This window comes from Arvicola amphibius, chromosome 15, assembly GCF_903992535.2.
Source record: "Arvicola amphibius chromosome 15, mArvAmp1.2, whole genome shotgun sequence".
Classification (NCBI taxonomy): domain Eukaryota; kingdom Metazoa; phylum Chordata; class Mammalia; order Rodentia; family Cricetidae; genus Arvicola; species Arvicola amphibius.
Window position 1 is genome coordinate 52,162,130 of NC_052061.1, and position 14,513 is coordinate 52,176,642.

The 14,513-nt window shown below is 47.8% G+C and overlaps 1 protein-coding gene across 2 annotated transcripts in view; it reads left to right on the forward strand.

The window, feature by feature from the left end:
- Positions 1–7,564, forward strand: part of Slc35f3 (solute carrier family 35 member F3) — a 205,497-nt gene extending 197,933 nt beyond the window's left edge. For both annotated transcript variants that reach the window (XM_038313162.1, XM_038313163.1), the window contains 3 exons: positions 1,830–2,022; positions 3,676–3,765; positions 7,329–7,564. In XM_038313162.1, coding sequence (XP_038169090.1) covers positions 1,830–2,022; positions 3,676–3,765; positions 7,329–7,564 — 519 coding nt within the window. The remainder of the gene's footprint in view (positions 1–1,829; positions 2,023–3,675; positions 3,766–7,328) is intronic.
- The last annotated feature ends 6,949 nt before the right edge of the window (positions 7,565–14,513 follow it).

Consider the following 14,513-nt stretch of genomic DNA (forward strand, 5'->3'; position numbering starts at 1 on the left):
GGGCTTCTGAGAAGAGCAAGTGTTTTCAGTGTGTGCATCCAGAGGCAGACGGCGCCAGGGTAGGGTCCAGGTAGGTAGAGGAGAAAGACTGGACCCCTGAGCCTGCCTCTGTGTTTCTGCCTGATGGGACATGAAGACTAGATTATGTGTTTGGCTTTGTCATGTAAATCCTTGGCCATGTGGTTTCGGGGGAACCAGCCAATATGAGTCCGTGAGTTGTTCAACAGTGCTTGTGAAATGAATGCACAAGAGTATCCTTTGGCAAGAGCTGGACCATGTTTGTCATGCTGTCGCTCATTGAGGCAGGAGCATTGCCAAAAACTTGTGGAGAGCCTGGGCTATGCTACCAGACCTTTGCCTCAGAGAAGTCTTGACAAAAAATGTTGGAAGGCGTTGAAAGGTACTTCCTGACTGCCAGTCTAGAGACAAGAGAGGACTATTTTGTGACAGGGTGTGAGGCTCTTATACCAGTTCTGTGGGGGTCCACGCTGTCACTGCCCCTGCTCCTGTCTCCTCTCCCCCTCCCCTTTCCTTTTACCTAGGTCCTCCCCCTCCTCCACAGATGGAGAATAGAAAATTCAGGCATTTTCAGGGCTATTAACCGTCAAGTCCCTGGCCCCCGTGCTCCCCCACACACACTAGTGATCACTCCCTCCAGCGAGGCTCCAGCTCCTGAAGTTTCCACGACCTTCCCGAACAGCAGCACCAGCTGGGGACCACATGTTCAAACATATGAGTCTGTGGGGGTACATGTCACATCCGAACCACAACACCTGTCCAGAGGTACCCGCTGGGCATCCAGAAGCTCTTCACTCCTTCCCCTGCCGCCAGGACATATGTGGGGACACAGCATGCAAAGGGACCACAGCCATGCTGGTGCTGACTTGATAGACTCCCTTTTCACCAAGCACCGGGCTGTCTTGGTGCGGCCCACAGGCATGTCTGAGTCCAGCCTCTGGCCACGCAGTCACATCGGTCCCTCTTCTCCCAGCCCTTTGAACACCAAACATGGTGTGCAAACGGGAACATTGCAGGGGGAGAAAGTCCAGTGTGGTTCACTAAGGCCTATGGCATCTCTACAAAGGGAGGTAAGGTGGAGCAGGGACTGGCAAAGTCCCTCAACTTTGGTTCAGAGAAAACACCTTTGCAGGTAAAGCCCTCTCTCTTGGGGCAATGACTGTTTCACATGCTGCAGAGTTTGGAATCCCAGTGCTCTATAAACGCTAACTGAGCATGGCAGCCTGTCTGTAACCTCGGCACAGGTCAAGCAGAGATGGCAGAACCTCCAGGGAAGCTGGTTAGGCAGACTAACCAGATAGGCAAGCCCTGGGTTTAAGCAGAAACCCTGTCCCAAAATATAAGGTGGGAATCAATCCAGGAAGACACCTGCGGTCAATCTCTCACCCCCCCACACACACATCTACACACACACACACACACACACACACACACACACACACACACACACACACGCTGTCCTAGGTCAGACCCATTTGGAGGCTCCGGAGAGGATGAACAATCTTGCCAGATTATTCTAAGGGATGCACCATGATGAACACAGCACATAGCAGCCTCACCGGGGATGCAGAGCTCCGACTCCTGGAGATAAGAAGTGTGAGGCAAGATGTGATCCAGCCTGAGCTGCTGGTCCCCAACATGTGGACTGCAGCACCCCGTCGAGCTTCATCAGCCTTCGCTGGCAGGCAAGGGAACTATAGCGCCCACAGGAGGTCAGCCCCAGCTTAGTTGCCTTCGCGCCTGCACCGCAGCCGCTCTGCTCCCACACAGGGGGGTCCAGGGCTCTCCTCACCTCCTCCTCTCTCTGGCAGGTTCTGTTCAAGCTGCTTCTGGGCAGCGCCAAATTCGGAGAAGCGGCCTTATTCCTGTCCATCTTGGGCGTGTTCAACATCCTCTTCATCACCTGCATTCCCGTCATCCTCTACTTCACCAGAGTGGAGTACTGGAACTCCTTCGACGACATTCCGTGGGGAAACCTCTGCGGGTTTTCCATTCTCTTATTGAGTAAGTGGCGCCCGCCCTGGGTAGAAGCCCCAGCAAATAGCAACAGACACAGAACTCTTTGGAAACCCCAACTAGGAAAGAAAAAAAAAAAAATCCATGGTCCCATGCTGTCCTAAAGTTCTCACTCTTTTTCAAAGTCCTTGCATTTTTTTTTAAAGAACATTATTTAGAGGTTTCTTTTTTAAAAAAAAATTGGTGGCCTTAGAATGTAGGGCCTTCAAAAGATTTATTTATTTCATTGTACATGTGTGGGTGCATGAGTTTATTTATCTTTATGAGTTTCGCTTGCATGTTTGTGTGCCATGTGTATGTTTGGTGCCTGTGGAGGTCAGAAGAAGATATCAGATCCACTGAGACTGAAGCTACAGACGGCTGTGAGTGGGTGCTAGAAACCAAGTCCAGGTCCTCTGCAAGAGGAAGAAGCTCTCTTTACCCCTGAGCCATCTCTCTTCCCCCTTATTTTTATTTTTATTTACATGTGCATTTGTATGGCTGGGTGAGTAGACACAGTTGTCTATGGCGGCCAGAAGAGGCTGTCAGGTGTCCTGGCTCTGCCCCTACCAGCAGCTGTGATCCGTCTGACGCAGGTGCTGGGAATCAAACCTCGGTTCTCTGTGAGAGCAGCTGATACTCTTAGCTGCAGGTCATCTCTCCAGTCCCAGTCCTTAGATTGTGTGAGGGCTTGGCAGAATGGTGGTCACTGTCATGGTAATTGTCATTGCTGCTCTGAATAGCACGGTGGCAGTTTAGGGTTAGTGAGTAAATGTAACAGTCACCCGTGGGGCATTGCTAAAATATCACTGCTCAGTAAAAGTGATTAATTACTATTCTTACCAGAATCTCACCATCATCACTACCCCAGAGGAAGGCTGCTGGGCAGAAGAGTGACAGAGAGGGCATTGCATGAGTTCATTCTAGCTTCATTCTGTTGCCGTGACAAACACAATGGCCAAAGCCACCTAGAGGAGGGAAGGGTTCATCTGGCTCACACCTCCAGGTGGCAGTCCGACAGTGAGGGGAGTCAGGGCAGGAACTCATGCAGGAGCTTGAAGCAGAAAGCGTGGAGGAACACTGCTTGCTGGCTTGTTCTTTAGCCCCACCGCTGGGTTACACTTAAGTAACTTCTGTAGCCCAGGACCACCTGCATGAGTTCTGGTGCTGCCCACGGTGGACAAGGCCCCCTTCATCAATTATCAATCCAGACAGTGCCCCAGAGACAGGGCCGCAGGTCCATCTGACCTGGGTGATTCCCATTTCAGTGACAATAGACTATAAGTTGACAGTTAACGCTAGCCAGGACACCTCACAGCCCTACTCAGCCACCCCAGGAACAGAACCAACTGTGCAGAGCTGCGGAGCCAGTCAGACCGCCTGATCCTCTCTTCTGGCACCTGCTCTTTGTCCACCATTTTCAGATCCTTTCCCTTCTCCAAAGCTCAGGCTCTGTGACCTGATAGAATTCTCCTTCTCACCCCAATCCTGGACATTCAAGAAAAAGCTTACATTTGTGGAATGATGGGACTTCTTGTAACACCTGCCTCCTGTCTCCCTGGGAAACTGGCTGGGGGGAGGGAGGGTGTCAAATTGGCCAGCACAGAGGTCAAGGACAGGGCAGTTATGAGTAACTCCAGTCTTCTAAATTCTTTATTTCAGCATTCAATATTGTATTAAATTTTGGAATCGCTGTCACGTATCCCACACTGATGTCTCTCGGAATTGTCCTCAGTGTCCCTGTGAATGCAGGTAAGCACGGTTTCATGGATTTCTGTCTCTGCTTAGTACAAACACCATCTTTCAGGCTTACACACTCGAGAGCATACATTCCTGTAGCCGCTCATAGCGAGTCTTACTGTGGCTGCTCACAAGGCAAGTTTAACCTCTGCTTAGAAAGAAAATGCATTAGTATGTTATATGGGCAATATTTTCCCATGACAGATTCATAGGGTTTGCTGTTTCCTTTACCTATTTTACAGTACTTGGAATGGAACCAAGGGCCTCGTGCACCCTAGGCAAGCTTCCTGCCACTGACCTATGTTTCCTTAGTCCTTTTAGAACATTCTATTTTGAGGTAGGTTCTTCTCACTAAGCTGCCCAGGGTAGCCTTGAACTCACGCCATCGCCCAGGCGTCTTTGATTCGCAGTCCTCCTGCTCAGCCTCCGGGATTACAGGCATACGCCATCAGGCCAACTTGGCAGAGAGATTTCTATGTGCAGTTGAGCACAGAAAGTCCAAGGCTGTCTCTGTCCTGATGAAGGATGGAACTAGAAAAACATGGAGCAGAAAACAACTGCATTTTTGCAAGTGGCTTTGTTGGGGCAAAGTTGCCACAATTGGGTAGTCATGTGGAAACAGGTTGGCGCTCCAGCGAGGCAGGAATGTTATTTTCTTCTGCCTCCTGGGAGAGGGCGAAAGCCTTTTGTTTGGGTATAGGCACCCACTTGGTCCTGCCCTGGAGCTTCCTAGCTGATATGAGTTGGCAGTTCTTCCCAAAGCCTGCCTTCACCTGTCCCTCACCTGCTCGCCCTTCATGCCTGCTATTGGTCTAAGCTGTGGATTTCCTCTATCTCATGCCCTGGTTCCCTACAAAGTTGCCTCCAGGCCATTAGAGAACCGGCCCCCTAGAGACCCAGCCCCATAGCCTGTCCACAATGGAGTTTGCACAAGAAAAGCCACTCTTGGTTCCAGAGACTCTCCTGAAGTCCTGCTCCCCGACTTCCTTCCCCGCTACCCTGTCCCACAGTTCTGTGTGCGCCTCCCGTTGGCCAGATTCTCCAGGTGCCTCATAGCCATGGTGCAATGAGGCCTCAGAACCATGGGCTCATCCCAACCCCATTCTAGATGTCTGTGGTCCCCACTCAGCAGCTCTCTGTGCTCTGTATCTGTCTACTCACAACTGAAGGTTGGGCATGCCCTTTTGCTTCCTATTGAGAAATAAAGGAAAGAACCCATAAGACAGTTCCTCGGAGCTGGAGGTGGGGGATGGCCAGTATGCCAACACACCCTTGTGATCAGAGCTCCCAGCAAGCATACAGGAGGCTCCCTGGGCTCATGGGTCAGCCAGGCTGGCCTGCTTCATGAGTTCTAAGCAAGAGAGAGACTCTGTTGCCCAAAAGGTAGATCATGCCCAAGGAACACCAGATGAAGTGGCCCCTCATCTCCACCACAGCACAGCACTCATGTGTACACAATGCATGTGTGCACATATGCAGAGAGAGATCATATGTACACACGTGCATGTGTACACATGTGCAGAGAGATTATGTGCACACACATGCATGTACACACATATGCAGAGAGAGATCGTCAAGATACAGAAGGCCCCTGAGCTCCTGGACAGCTGCCAAAAGCAGTCTAACTATGATAGACTCGTGGAAGGCACTTCTTACACAGCTTCCCCTAAAACCCTTGTGTTTTAATTTGGTGTCACATGAGGATATGGTAAGAGGAACATCCCACATTAGTTCAACACCAAGAGTTACTTAGGGCCACATCCTGTAGCCAAAGCAGAGAGTTAATCCCATGTCAACTGCAGGAATCCAGTTCCTGTAAGGACTAGGGAGGCAAGGACCAGCACTCTGGAAACTGGCTGAGTGGAGCAGCGGCCAGCCTGCAGGGCTCGCCCTGGCATCTGCAGGGCATCTGCTCAGAGGACCCTGGGTATACCATCTCCAGCTGATGGATTAACAGAACACTTGTCAGTGTTAAAAACTGAAGAGTTTCTGAAAGCCTACAGGACGGCTCTGGGAAGAACTGGTTTTAGGGTGGACTATTACCCTCCCATCCCTTCTCTGAGGAGTAAAGGAGGGGAGAGACATAGAAGGAGGTGAGAAGTTAGGGAATCAACAGAGCAAGCCATGACTGAGAGGAAAAGCAGTCCCCACCAGGGTGAGTGGTGGACCATTACCCAGTCAGTCAGCACTAAGAGCCGTAAACTCCAATGTTTGCTGCCTCAAGTAGAGGGGAGGTTATCTTTATTATTTTAAAGACCAGACTGTCTCTTCTGAGGCAGGCAAGCTTCAAATGGGCTCAGCCTGGGTTAGCCAAGGAGAGAAGAGATGCATCCCCAAACATGAAAGAAGAGACTTCAATAACTGGGTGCTCCAAACATCATCGGGTGGTTAGGAGAGTGAGTGGATTTTTACAGACTGACCTAAACCTACTTCCCACTCAGTCCTGTCACCTGACTGCTCATTGGGACAAGCCAACGATCTTTAGGGGAAGATCAGAGAAAGGGACTTCCCCTGAGGCTGAGAGCCGCATAGTAACCAATGGGCAAGGAATAACAAGAATTCTTCATTACAGCCAGGTGTGCTGGCACACACCTGTGCGTCCAGCACTTGAGAGGCAAAGGCTTGAGGATCAGGAGTTCAGAGTCATCCTCAGTTACAGAGTGAGTTCAAGGATAACCTGGGCTACATGAGGCTCTATTTCAAGAAACAAGGGACAGTGTTTGAGATGGCTGGGTGAAGATACTTGCCACTGTGCCGGGTGACCTGTGTTAGATTCCTGAGACCTGCAAGGTGGAAGGGGAGAAATGACCCCCAAAAATTTTCTTTGACTACACTGCATCATCACCCCCGGCACTCGATGATCATCTGCATAAATACAAAATTAATTAATTAATAACTACTAATTAAAGCTTTAAAAAAATTCACAAATAGTATCCTAAAAGAACAGGGTCAGGTTTGCTTATCAAAACATATACACGTATGTATACATATTTAGTGAGACTAAATTATAAAATAAATGTCATGTGTGACATCGTAATGTGAAAAAGTACCAAAAATGTAAATTAAAAAAAATAATATTTTCTTCATCCTGAAACCCCAAATTGGCCAGAATTAAACCTTGGCGTGATTAATTACACTTATACTCCCAGTTACCCTTGATTTATTTTTTCCCTCGCACGTAGCTCACCATTTACACTCAGGTGCTGGATCAGATCAGATGGCCACACACACATACAAGCCCAAGGCCTCAGAGGAGGCGGGTCTTAAGAAGTCCACTACGGGGGGCCACATGGTGGCTCACAACCATCTGTAATGAGATCTAGTGCCCTCTTCTGGCATGCAGGTGTACATGCAGGCAGAACACTGTATACATAATAAATAAATAAATCTTTTAAAAAAAAAAAGAAGTCCACTACGATAACCTCAAGGCAGCCCCAGCTGGCATTAACAAAATCCTGCTGAGCATAATTCTAGGGTCCCAAAGGACTTCAAACCTCCTGCCCTAGTGGGTGCTCAGCTATATCACCATGTCCACAGCCCTGCCACTGAGCAAACGGCTCTCTTGTCTCCCACAGTGGTGGATCACTATACCAGCCAGATAGTCTTCAACGGAGTCCGGGTCATCGCCATCATCATCATCGGCCTGGGCTTCCTCCTCCTGCTCCTGCCAGAGGAGTGGGATGTCTGGTTGATCAAGCTGCTCACCCGCCTCAAAGTGAGGAAGAAGGAAGAGGCTGCGGAGAGCAGCGGGGACTTGGGCACAGGCCCCCAGAGCAGGAGCAGAAGAGCCCGCCCGTCCTTCGCTCGCTGAGACCACTCCTCTGGGACTCTGGGATGCCCCCCATGGTAATGTTTTAGAGGTCTATTCCTAAGGGAGGAGCCTCAGTTGGGTGAGGTGTACATACATGTACAGTTTTGGTAACCTGCAGTAAGTTCTACGGTATTTATTGGCATGTCCAATTTGCTTGCACTTTTCCACATCAGACCTTCCACTTAAGGGTACCGATTCAAAACGGAAGAGAAAAGAACCTCTCAGTGCTTCTTCAATGAATGTAAAGTGGGGTAAAACGAGCCTTGCATTGATTGCTTCAGAGGACAGGCAAGCTGGACACACCGGGGCAATGCTCTGCCTCTTAGCAACTGAAAATGACATTGTACACTGTGATTATTTTTCAGCTATAGTAGGTCATATTTTGCTTTATACCAGAACTGTATACTTAATTTTAAGGAATTTCAATGAACCAAAAGATAATTGTCAGTTACTCTGGATGATGGATGGATGGATGGATGGATGGATGGATGGATGGATGGATGGATAACTGGGTGGCGGACAGATAGGTGGGTGGGAAGGGAAGAGGGGTGAAACAGAAAAGAAGAAAGGGCATGAAGATTATTGGAGGACAGACCTGTGCCAGGTCACATGATAGAAAGCGGAACTCTAACCTAGCTGGCCTGCCCTCTTGCGTCTTTACAAGATCATGAGGAGAACTTAGTGCCTTCTACAGCATCTCCGTCCTTACCTATGTGAAGCGAGGTGACATCATATGTCACTGGCGCCGTCTTATAATTTAGATGTAGAATCTTAACAAACAAACAAACTCTCTGTGTATATGTGTGTACAAAAGTGACCAATGCGCTGGAAGGTGGTTGGCGGGTGTAGCACGCACAGCAGTGCACTGTGTGGGAGGAATTGCTGGTGGCTTTCATTTCCAGACCAAGACTGAAACATTATCTACTGAGTCAGCAAACCTTTTTAAGAAACTTTTAAGCACCGGGCTGTTTACTTACACAATTTAGGTCTGCCAGAAACTTCTATCTGTGATAGATCTGTACAGAGGGACTGGGATTAGAGTTTACTATTTTTGAAGTTTACATTGTTACATATAAATGGGAACCTGATTTTGAAATGGTGTCAATATCCCAATGGTGCATTCTGGAACCATGGAGTCTTTTGTTTCCTGGGGTAAAGGGGCACTCATGACCTGAACTTTTTAGCCAATTATTATTCTCAGTTTCCATTACTTGTTTGGCCAAACAGATTAATAAAATATTTGAAACAAAGAAGCATTGCATATGCTTTTGGTGCCACCTTGTTGCCTCTCTCTAAAGGTCCTGATGCAGCCTGCAGTGTCTCCAGTTCCTGAAAGGTGAGCCTGCCTAGTGGCCGCGAGACAAAGTAACTAACTGTTGCTGTGATCGATGACTGCAGACAATCAGAGGCCTGGGGGCTGAAGAGATGGTGTAGGGGGAGCCCCAAGCTAGCAGACAATCCTGGGCCAGGATCTCTCACCCGAGGAGGAGTTAATATCAGAGTGGGCATCGGCACTGACAGTCTTTCTACTGCTGTGCTGGAACAGCACAGCCAAAGGCAGCTTGACAAAGAAATGGCTTATTTGAGCTTACAGCTCAGAAGCAATCACAAGGCAGGAACCTGGAGACAGGATGATGATGACAGATGAGTTAATGGATAAATGATGGATAGGTAGATGGATAATGATTGCTTGTTAGATGATTGACAGAGTCAATAGACAGATGATCATCATAAGGGAGGAGAGCGGAGAGATAATGAACAGACAGACAAGTAAACACTGTACCACTGAGCCATGTCCCTGGCCCAGTTTCTTACTTGTTCTTGATTTGGTACCCACCAAACAAATCCCTAGCATTGCTGTGGGTTCAAGCCATGTTTGCTAACTTACTCCTTTGGGAAAACCCCAATAAATAGAGTCATTCTTTTTAGGCCACCTCTAGAAAGCCCTTCTTGACATTACGATTGGTGTCAGGAAAGAGCTGTGCATCAAGCCATTCTAACCCATCAGTTCCCTGGATCAAAGCTAGACTGCTGCAGGATATTTGTTTATACTCTAAAGATGTGTCTTGCCAAAGGCACATTCTGGTGGGTTTAATAAAGAGCTAAATGTCCAATAGCTAGGCAGGAGAGAACAGGTGAGACATCTGGGCAGAGAGAGAGAGAGACTGGGAGGAGGAATGTAGGCATGCAATTTCACCAGCAGACTCAGAGCAGGTTGAATGTGCCATACTAAGAAGAGGAAACTGAGCCATATACCAGAATGTAGACTTTAAAAATATGGGTTAACTACAGTATAGGAAGTAGTGGGAGAAAAAGTCTAAGCTAAGGCCAAGCTTTCACAATTAATAATAAGTCTCTGAGCCATTATTTGAAGGCTGACAGTCCAAAGATAGTTCAACAAGAAAGCTGGCTACATTTGGCACCCAACCTTAAAACCTTCCCTTTTTATTGAGATAAAAAGCGGGGATGTTGTGGGATATTCGTACACTGTATAAGGTTGTGTTGCTGTGATTCGGTGTAATACAAAGCTGAATGGCCAATAGCTAGGCAGGAGGTGCAGGCAGGACTTCTGGGTAGAGAGAGCTCTGGGAAGAAAAAAAAAAGGCAGAGTCGCCAGCCAGACATGGAGCACAAACTGGAGGTACAAGATGGAAAGGGTTAATGCCACTTGGCAGAGCATAGATGAATATAAACTGGTTAATTTATGTTATAAGAGCTGAGACGAGCCCAAGCTAAAGGCCAAGCTTTCATAATTAGTGACCGGTTTCTGTGTCATTTGTGAGCTGGGTGCCACCGATAAACTTGCTACGCTAGACTAAATAACTACCACCTCATCAGCCCCAGAAAGATGGGGTGTAGGCAGCTAGGCTTGTTCTCATAGTCATTCACCTTGGTCAGTCGAGGCTGTTATGGAAAATGGCTATGTAGAGTGGTTTACCAATTGCAGAGTCTCAGATGGCCCAGGCTAGCCTCAAATGATGTGTAGCAAGGAGAACCAGGACTCTCCCATCTCCATCTCCTGAATGCTGGAATTACAGGTCCCTGCTACCTTGCCTGGTTTATATAGGGCTGGGAATTGAACCCAGGACGTCATGCATACTAGGCAAGCACTCTACCAACTGAGCCACATGTGTATCTCTTGTACATTTTATGTTAAAGACCGTTTTGGTGGAGTGGAAAGTCTCGGGGGCATAGCTCAATCTTCAACCTCTCTTTAAATTCCCCAACCATGTATTGACTAGCCTAGCATTCATGCGAAGCATATCATACTGATACGCACAAAGTTGCTCTTAGTTTCCTTCAAATTTCTCATCCCTGTAGCTTTTCTGTCTTAGAAAATGTAATTCTACCCTCCCGGCCCAAAAGCTTTAACAGAAGCAAACACATATTCAGAAAAGTTAGTTTCTTGAAAATCAAGGCAGCCAGCACAGCCAGCCATTTCTGAGCACGCCCTGAGTGACGACAGGCTGCCCTCTTACTGGAGACTTCTTTGAAAATAGAGGGGAAGGATGGAAAAGGGAAGGTATGCAGCAGAGAATGCACACTCGCTGGTGCCAGGTAGAGGTGAGAGGGGAAAAGAGACATAGCCATGCAGACATCCCTCAGTGTGCCACAGCCTTTGGCACAGATGGGAGTGGATGGGCAGGAAAACACTGGGTCCAGAATGGTCTCCTCAAACTCTGGTTCAAGATACTGATACTGTGTGAACCCTTCCTAAAACGATTCCTGTTGGGGGACACAGGACAAGAAGCATCTTCAGAGAGAGAATGAAACTAACAGACTGTCGAAACTTCAGGGAAGTAAGCTTGTATTTCAGGAATTTTTGTTTACTAAGTTACTGCTGTGGGGGAGGGGGGCCAGCCTCCAGCAACCTGGGGCTTTAAGAGGGATCCATGGAGTCAGCATGAACTTGAGTTTGCTATCTGAGGGCTTTAGGGAAGGAGACACTCACGCTCTCTGGATGGCTTCCCTCTTTATTCTCTGTTCTTTCTCTGTTTCTCCTGTATACATTTTTACTACAGCTTATATACTCCACAAAGTTTTTCCAGAAATATAGGAGTTTCAATGTGGTTACATCCTGTTTTTCAAATGAATGATCACAATGGATACACAACAGACGGTAGAAACAGCATTTTTCCATATCCCTTACATGGTTAAACATCTCACATACTACAGGTGGAAAACAAATTATCCCAAGAACCCACATACATTTATACCCAAGCAACTTGTTATAGATTAATTGTGTGGGCGAGCAAGGTGTTCTTGTCAGGTTTTTTACTGGCAGGCTGCATTTTGCAGTTACAAAGAAAGGGCCAATTACTTTATTAGCTATCTTGGAAAGTAATCTTATAAAGAATCTTAAAGAAACCACAAACCTAAACTTTTTTCTTTTTTTTTTTTTTTGGTTTTTCGAGACAGGGTTTCCCTGTAGTTTCTAGAGCCTGTCCTGGAACTAGCTCTTGTAGACCAGGCTGGCCTCGAACTCAGAGATCCGCCTGCCTCTGCCTCCCGAGTGCTGGGATTAAAGCTGTGCGCCACCATCGCCCAGCTAGGGGTCATCTTCTTAACAATCCACAGGTAAAACTGCCCAGGAGAACAGGATATTTCCAAGAGATAAACACTATAGAACAGGCAGTGGAGATCTCCCCACATCCACTCACACCATGCTAGATAGCAGAGAAAGAGAGCACGGCTAACGTAAAGACACAGCAGAAGCAAAGAGCATTCCAGGGTCTGCAGTCCCGTGGCCTTGCCTAAACGAGACTGGCCCATCAGAGAGTCGCCCTCTGGTGGACACACCTGGAACTTCAATCGCCACCCACTGCTCTTCTGGCAGGGCCAGTGGCACTGAGCCAGGCCCTAACTGCCTGCATAGCTGTAAATAGATCTGACTGTGTGTCCCAGTTTCATTTTAGAAATGCTCACACAGTCTGGCCTTCAGTGTCCTTTTTGTTTCTAGGCCTGAGCAGAGGTGAGGACTCAATCTAGGACTTTTTCAAAAGGACTAAATTAGCAAAAATGTCTAAAACCTGGGCAATGTATTTGTTAGTAAAGTATGATGTTATAACAACACTACAGAAGACTCACATGAGGGATGCTCGTGGACCGTCTGGACTCCGTGGAGACCCTGGAGGGTTTTCCAGTGTATAGAGCACTTTCCCCTTAGCTGACCTCATTGTCCACCTTGTAGGATGCTAACTTTATTCTGGCTTTAAAGACAGGTTCCAGAGAAATTAATCTACTACTCAAAGTCACCAAGATGGAGTCCAGCGGAGCTGAGATGCAAAGCCCAGTACATTGACTCTCAGCATGTTCCCACACACGGGGAAACACGTCTGGCCAGGTCTCTTCCATTAAAGGAGAGCGGGGTCATCCTCCTTCACCTGGGGCAAGTCGGGAAAGTACCCGTTGGTAAGCAGCTCTGGCTTCCCACTCTTCTGGAACTATGAGAATGAGAAGAGAGGAGTGAGGGCTCCCAGTGGGCAGGGAATCCTCCCGGTTTCCACCACCGAGAGCAGCAGGTCCCAAGGATGGAGTGGAAACACAGCAGAGAAAGCTGGTCTGGTGGGGGTGGTTACGGGGAGTCAAAGGCATCTGCAAAACCCAGGGTCACTGACCTCCCTCTGTGTCCTCAAAGCAGGAGATGGAATTGCCAAGAGAAAGAGGCTTTCTGAGTTATATTTTAATTTGTCTTTTGGAATGAGATTACTGATCATTAGGTTTCTTTAGATTTGTTCATACAGCTTTGGTAACCTGCCCGCTACTCTCTCCCCCACTCCTGCTTAACACTTTCACCTTCAGTACCCCCTTCTTTCTTTTCATAGGTCTTGTATCTCCCCCACTTGCTTTTAAGATTGACGTATTTTATCTTATGTGTATGAATGTTTTGCCTGTGTGTATTTGTGTGTAGCACCTGCATGCCCAGTACCCATGGTGTTGCAGATGGTTATGAACCACTGTGTGAGTGCTAGGAACTGAACCCAGGTCCCCTGTAAGAAGCATTCTTCATTGCCGAGCCATCTCTCCAGCCCCTCCACTTAGTTAATATTATCATTATTATTACTGGTGGCAGTAGTAGTATGTTTTAGCTGTGAGATAGTATTAAAAGCTTCTCATATCCCTGTCTTTTGAATTAGCCTCCCCCTCACTACCCCAATTCTTCCCATACCAGAAACACCCTGCATTGGTGGACAATGTAACTCTGAGAAGACATGGATTATCAAATGAAAATAAAACCACATACAAGGTATGTGTTACTGGTCAGAAGGCCCGAGCTATTGCTATTGCCCTCGGTTGCCCACCAAAAACTACATGCTAAGATCATATTTCTGAAGATACCACACACTTTGGCTGTAGGACATAAGTAAAACAACCCCAAGCCAACCTGGAAACACCCTCCCTGGGATCTAGCTTTCATGGTGCCAGAGGTGCTACTGTTGGATGACAAACCTTTTCCTGGGAAGATGCAACACACATTTACTCGTCCCAGATAGGGAGCCCACAGCAGACCAAAGTACAGATCCCACCGAAGTCCAACTTGGTGAGCCAATGAGTTTTATTGGTGTTACCTACAGGAATATAAGTGAGGGGTTGCTTACAGGAGCAGAAATGACTCAAAGGCAGCTGCATCACCAAAGCCCACCCCAGCATGGGCGACAGCTCGCAACACTGGGAACCTGAGGCCCACTGCACAGCCTGCAGGCAGCTCAACAGGTGGGAGAGCGTCCTTTCCAGGTGCCCTAGTTGGTCTTAACCTCTTCCATGCAGCTTGGCTGTTCTCAGGGTCTTATTTGCAGCTTGGCTCTACTCTTCTGAGAGGGACTCTCAGATTTTGTTTACTCTGACAGGGAGGGGCTTAGTGAATCTGGTCAGTTGCAGGAACTTCCTGAAGCTATTTAGAGTTGTTTACCTTCCTGATTAAGGAGCTTTCCTGCCTTGTGAAATGTTT